Genomic DNA, 14855 nt, shown 5'->3' on the forward strand with positions numbered 1-14855 from the left:
GTGCTTGCTTTTCCTTCAGACGGTCTGTAGTGTAGAGTTGAGTTTTTGCAGTGGTTCTGTTCGAGGGTCATTTGGGTGTCGTGGACAGTCCGCCGCAAGGGCCCGGACGGTCCGCGCTTAGTCTGTTTTTCCAAAAAGCTTCTCCTGTCCGGAATAATCTACGGTATTCCGGACAGTCGACTTTAGAAAGTTGTAGATGAACTTATGCACCTGTGGAATGGTCAACTAGGAAAACTGGTTAGTCCACAAGGTTTGTGATGGTCGTCAAACACCAAAATTGATTATAGGAAATGTAGATACTATTTCCCTTTCAAGGAGCACGAGCTTGAGCCCAGTCATACGACCTCGGCAGGACAGCTCACATCATCGCATACAACAACTTGAGGTTAGTGCTTCTGTAACTCATCATTCCTTGAGTTATATATCTACTCTTGGAGTTATTATAACATTGGTTTGGAATATTAAGACCCAGCTAGAAGAAGAGAGGATGAAACGTCATGAGATGGAGGCGAAGATGATGGAGGAGCGGGAGGCTTGCTTGGCAAATCAGTAGAGGATGGTGGAGATGTTCCAATACATGCAGAGCATTGGCGCCGCACATGGTTTCGCTCCACCACCTCTGTTGTTCCCTCTAGTTGACCCTTCTTCGTTCCATACTCCTGTGAGTATCAAGATTCTAGTTCTTCATGATATATATTCATCTGGTATAACACATGCAATCTCTTCTCTGTGCATGGACAATCTGGGGTGGTATCCAACAACCCTCATGGATCGTCCAGCCCTTTGCCACACCAGTACAGCCGCCCACCTCGATGAGATATTATCTTTGTTTGTGTTGTTAATACTTTGTGAGATAACTTAGTCTAAACTTGTTTGATGTTGGTACTGCTTTGTGAGATACTTGAGACTTATGTTCTTGAGTGTTGGATACTTATGTTTGTGTTCGAACATATTGGTAATGCTTTGTAAGAACTTGTTTGATTTATGGTCTTTGTGAGATATGTGATGTATATGTGATATCTGTGATGATTATGTGATATATATGACGATTATGTGATATCTTTTGTTTGTTTGGATGGAATAGCAAAAACAAATAAAAAAGGGTATACTGGTCACTTTGCCAAGTGTAACACTCGGCAAATAGGTTCTTTGCTGAGTGTCAGGGCCATAGCACTCAGCCTTCTTTGCCGAGTGTTGTGGCCTCGGCACCCGGCAACGAAGCAACCTTTGCCGAGTGCCTCCTAGTGTACTTGGCAAAGGTACTGACAAAGGGTCCCGCTGACGATCTCTTTACTGAGTGGTAGTTCGGCGGACACTCGGCAATGAGGGAAACTCTTTGCCGAGTGTCACCTAATACGCTCGGTAAAGGGATACTCTTTCTCGAGTGTCACCTAGTACATTCGGGAAAGGCGCTGTCTCCGTTACCAGTCGCTGTGATAGCGACTTTTCTTTGTCGAGTATCTTATGACTCCGATAAAAAATACTCGGCAAAGAAGTCGTTGCCGATGTACAGTTCGCTGAGCTCTCTTTGCCGAGTGTCACACTCGGCAAAGCCTTCGCCGAGTGCTTTAGACACTCGACAAAGAGGCTATTTCTGGTAGTGTAGAGATGATAATGGGTACCTGAAATCTGAATCCGATGAATTTTATATGGTCTAACAGTGGGTACATAATGATTTCTTTATTCACGGTTATGTTGTGGGTAAAAATCTCTACCTATCGGGTAGACGGGTATGGGTATGGTTAACCATGTACCCATGAGTAAAATATACCAGTATCATATCACTACTTTACTATCTAATTAAATCTCATCTTAGCTAAAAGAAAATCTTTCTTCAGTTATCACTATTTTAGACTTCTCTAGCAGGTACGGATAAAATTACTCGCGTGGGTATGAGTATAGGTAAGATTTTGTACCCACGGGTGGAAATAAATAACCAGACGGAATAATTTTTTATGGATACGGGTATGAAATCATACTACCCGACTGATATATACCTGTTGCAATTCCTAGACCGGTGTGGGCATTGACATAGTTTCTATTTTTGCATGAGTAGGCAATGGATGGGTAGAATTCAATATTATTTGAGTTTCCTGCCTATGTTTTAGTCTGTGGCACACCGAACATTTGGATCATAGTCACAAGAAACGAGTACCCAGAAACACACCATATAAAAATCTCCCATAGGTAGCGTATTGTGTTCCTCAGCCCTATTGATTCGAGAACTTTATGACTATGGTTTGATGTTAGTTAGAAGTATTAAATCTAGTATCAAATAAAGATCTCTGATTCAAATTAGAATATGTAATTCTAACAAGAACCTTGACTAGAATCAAACTGCTCCATCCGTCCTAAAGTAATTTTTGAGGAGTCAACCATTTTAACTTTAAGTAAATATATACAAGAAAATATTAATAATAATAATAATATAAATTTAATATCGCTAGATAAATCTTTGAATCTATTATATAATAAATTTATTTAGACGTATAAATATTGCACATATTTTTGCAAATCTAGTTATACTTGATAAGACATGATACGATAACGACAACAGGAGTACCTATGAGTCGCTCCTTCCAACATGTGTTCAAATTAGGAATCGTACTAAAAAGCAGGGTAGTTCTAGAATGGACCGAACTAAACCGTTATAGCGATATAATCTTACTAAACCGCTCATAATAGACAAGTACAATAATTTAAAGTAGTCTAATATCGAATCGATGAACAATGAAAATCATAAAACATATTGAAAATATATAATCCACTTTTAGGGGGTAGGAGGCTCTATGAGATCGGATATCAGAAGTGGTAGAGGGGCTCCACCGCTCGAGCCCCACCCCCTACCGCTCCATCCGTCTATGTCAATAGCATACATAAAAATAGGAATGTTGGGTTGACGAATAATCCATGGCAATCATTTAGTAACCGAGATAACATTCATTCAATAAGCCCCAGGATGTTGTATTATCAGAACCCCATGGAGGGAAAACGGGAGACATCAAAGGTTTGTTTTGTTTACAAGGTGACCGAGTCTCTCTCCCGACTTAAACATGTATGCCAATTAGTGGTCGATCTCTTTCTTGCACATTGATCATCAGGCATCAGCCAATTGACATGCAGTCAATTAGCTTAGCGATGGCTTCTCCTTCTCCATCTATATCTCCTCCTCGGTGTCTTTCTTCAATTCTGTCGTGGGCTCGGCTGCCACCTTGTTGGTGGCAATATTTTCCTCTGCATGGACTGCTGATGGCTTCTCCTTCTCGATGACGGTCTTCTCCACAACTTCCTCCTCCTCTTTGTTCTCAGGCTCGACAACGACGACCGCCACTTCCGAAGTGGTCACCTCACTAGCAATCTGCTGAGGCTCAATGGTGGCTGCTGGCTCTTGTTTCGCCGCCACTGTTAGTGCCTCCTCCTTGTCCTCCTCCACCTTCTCAACTACTGCATGTTTTGCCGCAACCTGTGCATGCATGTGACACATTAGTAAGATATAATCCACGTCAAGGAATAAATACAGATGTGATCGAATGCCACGAGCATGCGTTGTCATGACATCACCTCAATGTGGATGGTAGTGGTCTCAGGTGCAACCTTGGGTGTGGAGATGGTGGCCTCAGCTGGGGCTTTCCCCTCAAGCGTCTTAGGCTTCGTTGCACAGGCACCCATGGCTGCACCTAATAGATGTGGCGGTCGGGGAGGCTTAATTGTTGGTCAATGGAGGAGGCGAGGAGGTTCTTGAATGTGTGGAGACAGCTTTGCAATGGGGGATGCTCTATATTTATAAGAAGGCATGCATGATAGTTAAATTTAGACGAAGATTATAGCAATGGTTTAGAGGAGTTGTAGGAACCTACTCGTCTAGTATGCACGCACATCTATAAAAGGTGCCTGCACAACCTGGTTCCATATATAGATTACTAGTCTAATACATGTGTTAATGCTACGTCCTAGGGAGGGAAGTAGAGGGGAAGGGGCCGGCGAAGGGGGTGGGGGTCATGAGGAGGCAAGAGGGAGGGCGAGAAGGCGCGAGTGAGGGGTGAGGGAGGAAGAATGATCTAAATAACACTAACCATTGGATTTGAGTGACGAAGATAGATGATGGATATACAACGATCTGAATCGTTGGTTTTGAGGGTGTGTTATATGTGGGTACAATTTGTTTGGTGGATATAGGGGAGGTTATTATGAGTGTGAGGGTGATTTAGGTGAGTGGGTTTTCCAAAGTTTGAATTGGTGCATTACATAGGGGTATAGATGAAAGATATACTTGCACTCCTTGCTTTGTCTTATTGAAGAAAACACAGAGAGCGACATACGCAAGGGGTAGAGCTTTGTGTAGAATGAATTGCTAATCTAGCCTTCTATATTTAGATGTCCAAAGATACTAGGCCCATTGGACCGACATGAGCCTGACTCAAAGGTGTATGGTCTAGACTCCGTGTGGTACGGCTAAAGATATCAAATACAACAAATTGTCTCACTGCGATTCTATACAAATATGTATAATCCTCACTCACTAAATCTAACCCTCATTTCCTTCACTCGATTGCCATTCTCCCACATGACAAGCCTAATTTATGTGTTTATATCATACTATTTATACTCAAATTGAGTCCCGAACGGATATGGAGACGGGAAAGAAATTCTCCTTGTTTAACATTTCTAGGCCGGGATGGGGAATATGTTTTGGGAATCGGGGCAGGGACAGGGAACACTCTTCTGGGCCCACCCGACCCCTTTGCCATAGGCACAACTTGTCTCGTGACCATTACTAGTCCCACTTTCTACCATGGTGCATGGACCTACATATCGGCATGTAGCGTTGACACGGGCATGGCCTGCCGTCCGTTGATCCCCTTCCCTCTATATAGGTTCTTTGCGGCGAGGGGCTGTCTTACCACGACCGCTTCTTTGGCGCTGAAAATTGCTCATTCATTTTGTTCACTCTCCCTCTCATCTCTCAATCTACCTCTACGTTTTTGCTCTCCTATTGTGGAAACCCTAGCCTCTCTCCTCTTTGCCCTCTGGTGGCGGGTTGAGCCATCTCTAGCTGGCATATGCACATTGATTTTGATTATTATTTTGTGTGGTAAAAAGTTCTTAGAAGAATGCTTGAGATTGATTTTGATTCTTCAAAGCATAATGCGTCTGTCAAATTTTCTAAAGATCTATCTGTAAAATTATTAGATAATTTTAAGCATAATAGAAACTTATACAAGATTAAACATAAATAAAAGGTGTTGTTAAAAGATATTGCAGAGGATAGAGAGTTATAACTGGATAGATGTTCTGGTTTTGAGATAGACTAAAATCTAATTTTAATATGCATTGCATTTATCTAAAACTGTTAGAATCAGCTTTTATATATCTAAATCTACACCGAGGATTATTTCTTATGTAATATATAAGGAAGCAAAATAGACAGAGCTGAGTTTAGGACGTCGATCATTCTTCCAATATACCTTTACAATATATATGGAATCTACTCTTAGACTTTGTTTGGGTACTATATTATTCACCACAATTAACGCACAACTTGAAAGTCGCCTATAGGGGGTGAATAGGGCGAATCTAAAATTTATAAACTTATGCACAACTACCAGCCGGGTTAGCGTTAGAAATAAGAACGAGTCCGAGAGAGAGGGCGAAAAACAAATCGTAAGCAAATGAAGTGTGAGACACAAGGATTTGTTTTACCGAGGTTCGGTTCTTGCAAACCTACTCCCCGTTGAGGTGGTCACAAAGACCGGGTCTCTTTCAACCTTTTCCCTCTCTCAAACGGTCACTTAGACCGAGTGAGCTTCTCTTCTCAATCAATCGGAACACGAAGTTCCCGCAAGGACCACCACACAATTGGTGTCTCTTGCCTCGGTTACAATTGAGTTGATCACAAGAAGAATGAGAAAGAAAAGAAGCGATCCAAGCGCAAGAGCTCAAATGAACACAAATGTCACTCTCTCTAGTCACTATTTGATTTGGAGTGATTCTGGACTTGGGAGAGGATTTGATCTCTTTTGAGTGTCTAGAATTGAATGCTATAGCTCTTGTAATGTGTTGAAGGTGGAAAACTTGGATGCTATTGAATGTGGGGTGGTTGGGGTATTTATAGCCCCAACCACCAAAAATGGCCGTTGGAAGGCTGCTGTCGCATGGCGCACCGGACAGTCCGGTGCGCCAGCCACGTCAGCAGACCGTTGGGGTTCGACCGTTGGAGCTCTGACAGGAGGGGCCTCTGGGCTGTCCGGTGGTGCACCGGACAGGTCCTGTAGACTGTCCGGTGCGCCAACTGCGGGGCTCTGACTCTGGCGCGCACTGTAGCGCATTGAATGCGGTTGCAGTCGACCGTTGCGCGCGAAGTAGCCGTTGCTCCGCTGGCACACCGAACAGTCCGGTGAATTATAGCGGAGTGCCCTCTGATTTTCCCGAAGGTAGCGAGTTCAGCGTCGAGTGCCCTGGTGCACCGGACACTGTCCGGTGGTGCACCAGACAGTCCGGTGGTGCACCGGACAGTCCGGTGCGCCAGACCAGGGTGCCTTTGGGTTATCTTGTGCTCTCTTTGTTTGAACCCTTTCTTGGTCTTTTTATTGGCTTATTGTGAACCTTTGACACCTGTAGAACTTATAGACTAGAGCAAACTAGTTAGTCCAATTATTTGTGTTGGGCAATTCAACCACCAAAATCAATTAGGAAAAAGGTGTAAGCCTAATTCCCTTTCAATCTCCCCCTTTTTGGTGATTGATGCCAACACAAACCAAAGCAAATATAGAAGTGCATAATTGAACTAGTTTGCATAATTGTAAGTGCAAATGTTACTTAGAATTGAGCCAATATAAATTCTCATAAGATATGCATGGATTATTTCTTTATTTTTAACATTTTGGACCACGCTTGCACCACATGTTTTGTTTTTGCAAATTCTTTTGTAATTTCTTTTCAAAGTCCTTTTGCAAATAGTCAAAGGTAAATGAATAAGATTTTGAGAAGCATTTTCAAGATTTGAAATTTTCTCCCCTGTTTCAAATGCTTTTCCTTTGACTAAACAAAACTCCCCCTTAATAAAATTCTCCTCTTAGTGTTCAAGAGGGTTTTAAGATACCAATTTGAAAGTACTATTTTCTCCCCCTTTTGAATACAATAAGATATCAATTGAAAAATTCATCATTTCAAGACTTTTTCAAATTTTGAAAATTGGTGGTGGTGCGGTCCTTTTGCTTTGGGCTAATACTTTCTCCCCCTTTGGCATGAATCGCCAAAAACGGATACTTGAGTGAAATATAAGCCCGCGAAACTAATTTCTCCCCCTTTGGTTAACAAAATATGAGTGAAGATTATACCAAAGTTGGAGAGTTGCTCGGAGCGACGGCGAAGGATGAGTAATTCGATGGAGTGGAGTGGAAGCCTTTTGTCTTCGCCGAAGACTCGAATTTCCTTTCAATCTATGACTTGGTTTGAAATATACTTGAAAACACATTAGTCATAGCATATAAAAGAGACATGATCAAAGGTACATTAATGAGCTATGTGTGCAAGACATCAAAAGAAATTCCTAGAGTCAAGGATATTTAGCTCATGTCTAAGTTTGTTAAAAGTTTGTTCATCTAGTGGCTTGGTAAAGATATCGGCTAATTGTTCTTTGGTGTTAATATATGCAATCTTGATATCTCCCTTTTGCTGGTGATCCCTTAAGAAATGATATCGAATGGCTATGTGTTTAGTGCGGCTATGCTCAACGGGATTATCCGCCATGCGAATTGCACTCTCATTATCACATAGAAGAGGAACTTTGGTTAATTTGTAACCGTAGTCCCTAAGGGTTTGCCTCATCCAAAGTAGTTGCGCGCAACAATGACCTGCGGCAATATACTCGGCTTCGGCGGTAGAAAGAGCTACGAAATTGTGCTTCTTTGAAGCCCAAGACACCAAGGATCTTCCCAAGAACTGGCAAGTCCCTGATGTGCTCTTTCTATTAATCTTACACCCCGCCCAATCGGCATCCGAATAACCAATTAAATCAAATGTGGATCCCTGAGGGTACCAAAGCCCAAACTTAGGAGTATGAACTAAATATCTCAAGATTCGTTTTACGGCCGTAAGGTGAGCTTCCTTAGGGTCGGCTTGGAATCTTGCACACATGCATACGGAAAGCATAATATCCGGTCGAGATGCACATAAATAGAGTAAAGAGCCTATCATCGACCGGTATACCTTTTGATCGACGGATTTACCTCCCGTGTCGAGGTCGAGATGCCCATTGGTTCCCATGGGTGTCTTGATGGGCTTGGCATCCTTCATTCCAAACTTGTTTAGAATGTCTTGAATATACTTCGTTTGGCTAATGAAGGTGCCCTCTTGGAGTTTCTTCACTTGAAATCCTAAGAAGTATTTCAACTCCCCCATCATAGACATCTCGAATTTTGGTGTCATGATCCTACTAAATTCCTCACAAGTAGATTCGTTAGTAGACCCAAATATAATTTCATCAACATAAATTTGGCATACAAACAAATCATTGTCAAGAGTTTTAGTAAATAAAGTAGGATCGACCTTTCCGACTTTGAAGCCATTAGTGATAAGAAAATCTCTTAGGCATTCAAACCATGCTCTTGGGGCTTGCTTGAGCCCATAAAGCGCCTTAGAGAGTTTATATACGTGATTAGGGTACTCACTATCTTCAAAGCCGGGAGGTTGCTCAACATAGACCTCTTCCTTGATTGGTCCGTTGAGGAAGGCACTTTTCACGTCCATTTGATAAAGCTTGAAGCCATGGTAAGTAGCATATGCAAGTAAAATGCGAATTGATTCTAGCCTAGCTATGGGTGCATAGGTTTCACCGAAATCCAAACCTTCGACTTGTGAATATCCCTTGGCCACAAGTCGGGCTTTGTTCCTTGTCACCACACCATGCTCATCTTGCTTGTTGCGGAAGACCCACTTGGTTCCTACAACATTTTGATTAGGACGTGGAACTAAATGCCATACCTCGTTCCTAGTGAAGTTGTTGAGCTCCTCTTGCATCGCCACCACCCAATCCGAATCTTATAGTGCTTCCTCTAACCTGTGTGGCTTAATAGAGGAAACAAAAGAGTAATGTTCACAAAAATGAGCAACACGAGATCGAGTAGTTACCCCCTTTTGAATATCGCCGAGGATGGTGTTCACGGGGTGATATCGTTGGATTGCTTGGTGGACTCTTGGGTGTGGCGGTCTTGGTTCTTCATCCTCCTTGTCTTGATCATTTGCATCTCCCCCTTGATCATTGCCGTCATCTTGAGGTGGCTCATCTTCTTGATCTTTTCCTTCATCATCTTGAGTCTCATCCTCATTTTGAGTTGGTGGAGATGCTTGCGTGGAGAGGGATGGTTGATCTTGTGCATTTGGAGGCTCTTTGGATTCTTTAGGACACACATCCCCAATGGACATGTTCCTTAGCGCGACGCACGAAGCCTCTTCATCACCTATCTCATCAAGATCAACTTGCTCTACTTGAGAGCCGTTAGTCTCATCAAACACAATGTCACAAGAAACTTCAACTAGTCTAGAAGACTTGTTAAAGACTCTATATGCCCTTGTGTTTGAATCATATCCTAGTAAAAAGCCTTCTACAGTCTTAGGAGCAAATTTGGATTTTCTACCTCTTTTAACAAGAATAAAGCATTTGCTAACAAAGACTCTAAAATATGAAACATTGGGCTTTTTACCGGTTAGGAGTTCGTATGATGTCTTCTTGAGGATTCGGTGTAGATACAACCGGTTGATGGCGTAGTAGGCGGTGTTGACCGCCTCGGCCCAAAACCGATCCGAAGTCTTGTACTCATCAAGCATGGTTCTTGCCATGTCCAATAAAGTTCTATTCTTCCTCTCCACTACACCATTTTGTTGTGGCATGTAGGGAGAAGAGAACTCATGCTTGATGCCCTCCTCCTCAAGAAAGCCTTCTATTTGAGAGTTCTTGAACTCCGTTCCGTTGTCCCTTCTTATTTTCTTGATCCTTAAGCCGAACTCATTTTGAGCCCGTCTCAAGAATCCCTTTAAGGTTTCTTGGGTATGAGATTTTTCCTGCAAAAAGAACACCCAAGTGAAGCGAGAATAGTCATCCACAATAACTAGACAGTACTTACTCCCGCTGATGCTTATGTAAGTAATCGGGTCGAATAGGTCCATGTGTAGGAGCTCGAGTGGCCTGTCAGTCGTCATGATGTTCTTGTGTGGATGATGAACACCAACTTGCTTCCCTGCCTGACATGCGCTACAAATCTTGTCTTTCTCAAAATGAACATTTGTTAGTCCCAAAATGTGTTCTCCCTTTAGAAGCTTATGAAGATTCTTCATTCCAACATGTGCTAGTCGGCGATGCCAGAGCCAGCCCATGTTAGTCTTAGCAATTAAGCAAGTGTTGAGTTCAGCTCTATCAAAATCTACTAAGTATAGCTGACCCTCTAACACTCCCTTAAATGCTACTGAATCATCACTTCTTCTAAAGATAGTAACACCTATATCCGTAAAAAGACAGTTGTAGCCCATTTTGCATAATTGAGAAACAGAAAGCAAATTGTAATCTAAAGAATCTACAAGAAAAACATTGGAAATGGAGTGGTCAGGAGATATAGCAATTTTACCCAATCCTTTGACCAAACCTTGGTTTCCATCCCCGAATGTGATAGCTCGTTGGGGATCTTGGTTTTTCTCATAGGAGGAGAACATCTTCTTCTCCCCTGTCATGTGGTTTGTGCACCCGCTATCGATGATCCAACTTGAGCCCCCGGATGCATAAACCTACAAAACAAGTTTAGTTCTTGATTTTAGGTACCCAAATGGTTTTGGGTCCTTTGGCATTAGATACAAGAACTTTGGGTACCCAAACACAAGTCTTTGATCCCTTGTGCTTGCCCCCAACATACTTGGCAACTACCTTGCCGGATTTGTTAGTTAAAACATAAGATGCATCAAAAGTTTTAAATGAAATGTCATGATCATTTGATGCAGTTGGAGTTTTCTTTTTAGGCAATTTTGCAAGGGTTGATTGCCTAGAACTAGATGTCTCACCCTTATACATAAAAGCATGATTAGGACCAGAGTGAGACTTCCTAGAGTGAATTCTCCTAATTTTACTCTCGGGATAGTCGACAGGGTACAAAATGTAACCCTCGTTATCCTGAGGCATGGGAGCCTTGCCCTTGACAAAGTTAGACAATCTTTTAGGAGGGGCATTAAGTTTGACATTGTCCCCCTTGTGGAAGCCAATGCCATCCTTGATGTCAGGGCGTCTCCCACTATAGAGCATGCTTCTAGCAAATTTAAATTTTTCATTTTCTAAGTCATGCTCGGCAATTTTAGCATCTAATTTTGCTATATGATCATTTTGTTGTTTAATTAAAGCCATATGATCATGAATAGCATCAATGTTAATATCTCTACATCTAGTGCAAATAGTGACATGCTCAATGGTAGATGTAGAGGGTTTGCAAGAATTGAGTTTAACAATCTTAGCACGTAAAATATCATTGTTATCTCTAAGATTGGAAATGGAAGTATTACAAACATCTAATTCTTTAGCCTTAGCAGTCAATTTTTTATTTTCAATTCTAAGGCTAGCAAGAGAATCATTTAATTCTTCAATCTTAGCAAGCAAGTTAACATTATCATCTCTAAGATTGAGAATTGAAACATCACATACATTTGAATCAACCTTAGCTATTAGACTATCATTCTCATTTCTAAGGTTGACTATAGTATCATGGCAAGTGCTTAGCTCACTAGATAGTTGTTCACATTTTTCTACTTCTAGAGCGTAAGCATTTTTAACCTTAACATGCTTCTTATTTTCCTTAATTAGGAAGTCCTCTTGGGTGTCCAAGAGTTCATCCTTCTCATGAATACCACTAATTAATTCATTTAATTTTTCTTTTTGTTGCATGTTTAGGTTGGCAAAAAGGATGCGCAAATTATCCTCCTCATCACTAGCATTATCTTCATCACTAGAGGATGCATATTTAGTGGAGGATTTTGATTTTACCTTCTTCGTTTTGCCGTCCTTTGCCATGAGGCACTTGTGGCCGACGTTGGGGAAGAGGAGTCCCTTGGTGACGGCGATGTTGGCGGCGTCCTCGTCGGAGGAGGAGTCGGAGGAGCTCTCATCGGAGTCCCACTCGCGACATACATGGGCATTGCCGCCCTTCTTCTTGTAGTATCTCTTCTTTTCTCTCCTCTTTCCCTTCTTGTCGTCGCCCCTGTCACTGTCACCAGATAGTGGACATTTTGCAATAAAATGACCGGGCTTACCACATTTGTAGCACACTTTCTTGGAGCGGGGCTTGTAATCCTTCCCCCTCCTTTGCCTGAGGATTTGGTGAAAGCTCTTGATGATGAGCTTAATTTCCTCGTTGTCGAGTTTTGAGGCATCGATGGGTGGTCTACTTGATGTAGATTCCTCTTTCTTCTCCTCCGTCGCCTTGAATGCGACTGGTTGTGCTTCGGGCGTGGAGGGGCCGTCGTGCTCGATAATTTTCTTTGAGCCTTTGATCATCAGCTCAAAGCTTACAAAGTTTCCTATTACTTCCTCGGGAGTCATTAGTGTATATCTAGGATTACCACGAATTAATTGAACTTGCGTAGGGTTAAGGAACACAAGTGATCTAAGAATAACCTTAACCATTTCATGGTCATTCCATTTTTTGCTCTCGAGGTTGCGCACTTGGTTCACCAATGTCTTGAGCCGGTTGTACATATCTTGTGGCTCCTCCCCTTGGCGAAGCCGGAAGCGACCGAGCTCCCCCTCGATCGTCTCCCGCTTGGTGATCTTGGTCACCTCGTCTCCTTCGTGCGTGGTTTTTAGCACGTCCCAAATCTCCTTTGCACTCTTCAACCCTTGCACCTTATTATACTCCTCTCGACTTAGAGAGGCGAGGAGTATAGTTGTGGCTTGGGAGTTGAAGTGTTGGATTTGTTCGACCTCCTCCGAGTCGTAATCCTTGTCTCCCTTCTTTGGTACCTGCACTCCATACTCAACAATATCCCATATGCTTTTGTGGAGTGAGGTTAGGTGATGCCTCATTTTATCACTCCACATAGAATAATCTTCACCTTCAAACATAGGTGGTTTGCCTAATGGAACGGAGAGTAATGGAGTGCGTCTAGAAATGCGAGGATAGCGAAGGGACATCTTACTATACTTCTTGCGCTCATGGCGCTTTGAAGTGGTGGAGGCCGATTCCGAGCCGGAGGTGGAGGGTGACGAAGAGTCGGTCTCGTAGTAGACCACCTTCCTCATTTTCTTCTTCTTGTCACCCATCCGATGAGACTTGATGAAGGAAGAGGATTCCTCGTGCTTGTGGGCGGACTCCCTTGAGTGTGTTCTTCCCGAGCTTGCGGACTTGTCGCTGGTCCCGAGATCCCTCTTGGCGGATGCTCCCGACATCACTTCGAGCGGTTAGGCTCTAATGAAGCACCGGGCTCTGATACCAATTGAAAGTCACCTAGAGGGGGTGAATAGGGCGAATCTGAAATTTATAAACTTACGCACAACTACAAGCCGGGTTAGCGTTAAAAATAAGAACGAGTCCGAGAGAGAGGGCGAAAAAAATCGTAAGCAAATGAAGTGTGAGACACAAGGATTTGTTTTACCGAGGTTCGGTTCTTGCAAACCTACTCCCCGTTGAGGTGGTCACAAAGACCGGGTCTCTTTCAACCCTTTCCCTCTCTCAAACGGTCACTTAGATCGAGTGAGCTTCTCTTCTCAATCAATTGGAACACGAAGTTCCCGCAAGGACCACCACACAATTGGTGTCTCTTGCCTCGGTTACAATTGAGTTGATCACAAGAAGAATGAGAAAGAAAAGAAGCGATCCAAGCACAAGAGCTCAAATGAACACAAATGTCACTCTCTCTAGTCATTATTTGATTTGGAGTGATTGTGGACTTGGGAGAGGATTTGATCTCTTTTGAGTGTCTAGAATTGAATGCTATAGCTCTTGTAATGTGTTGAAGGTGGAAAACTTGGATGCCATTGAATGTGGGGTGGTTGGGATATTTATAGCCCCAACCACCAAAAATGGCCGTTGGAAGGCTGCTGTCGCATGGCGCACCGGACAGTCCGGTGCGCCACCGGACACTGTCCGGTGCGCCAGCCACGTCAGTAGACCGTTGGGGTTCGACCGTTGGAGCTCTGACAGGAGGGGCCTCTGGGCTGTCCGGTGGTGCACCGGACAGGTCCTGTAGACTGTCCGGTGCGCCAACTGCGCGTGCTCTGACTCTGGCGCGCACTGAAGCGCATTGAATGCGGTTGCAGTCGACCGTTGCGCGCGAAGTAGCCGTTGCTCCGCTGGCACACCGGACAGTCCGGTGTGACACCGGACAGTTCGGTGAATTATAGCGGAGTGCCCTCTGATTTTCCCGAAGGTAGCGAGTTCAGCGTCGAGTGCCCTGGTGCACCGGACACTGTCCGGTGGTGCACCGGACACTGTCCGATGCGCCAGACCAGGGTGCCTTTGGGTTATCTTGTGCTCTCTTTGTTTGAACCCTTTCTTGGTCTTTTTATTGGCTTATTGTGAACCTTTGGCACCTGTAGAACTTATAGACTAGAGCAAACTAGTTAGTCCAATTATTTGTGTTGGGCAATTCAACCACCAAAATCAATTAGGAAAAAGGTGTAAGCCTAATTCCCTTTCACAACTCAATCCACCTCAATACACGTGGATTATGGTGAATATTAGAGTATCCAGTGGCGGAGCCAGCCCGTAACCGGAGCTTGGGCACTATTATAAATTTCTAAAATATTTCTAAAGTATATATTCAACATAGACTAGTAAATTTCAAGAGAATAGATATAAAATACAAACATTCAAGCAAACAATGAC

At 43.1% G+C, this 14855-nt stretch overlaps 1 protein-coding gene across 1 annotated transcript; it reads right to left on the reverse strand.

Annotated features, from left to right (window-relative positions):
• Nucleotides 1-2924: 2924 nt before the first annotated feature.
• Nucleotides 2925-3738, reverse strand: LOC100382997 (uncharacterized). Its single transcript, NM_001175680.1, has 2 exons — nucleotides 3562-3738; nucleotides 2925-3463 (listed from the first exon to the last, which is right to left on the reverse strand). The coding sequence occupies exons 1-2, from the start codon at nucleotides 3667-3669 to the stop codon at nucleotides 3158-3160; spliced, it is 414 nt and encodes a 137-aa protein (NP_001169151.1). The 5' UTR covers nucleotides 3670-3738; the 3' UTR covers nucleotides 2925-3157.
• Between the last annotated feature and the right edge of the window lie 11117 nt (nucleotides 3739-14855).

This window comes from Zea mays, chromosome 9 (assembly GCF_902167145.1).
Source record: "Zea mays cultivar B73 chromosome 9, Zm-B73-REFERENCE-NAM-5.0, whole genome shotgun sequence".
Taxonomy (NCBI): Eukaryota; Viridiplantae; Streptophyta; class Magnoliopsida; order Poales; family Poaceae; genus Zea; species Zea mays.

What these genes read in the sequence shown, in the direction of transcription:
- LOC100382997 (NM_001175680.1), bottom strand. Translation starts at nt 3,669, where the DNA reads ATGGGTGCCTGTGCAACGAAGCCTAAGACGCTTGAGGGGAAAGCCCCA. An exon ending in CCACTACCATCCACATTGAG is followed by an intron (nt 3,464 to 3,561) that starts GTGATGTCATGA and finishes ATGCATGCACAG; the next exon opens with GTTGCGGCAAAACATGCAGT.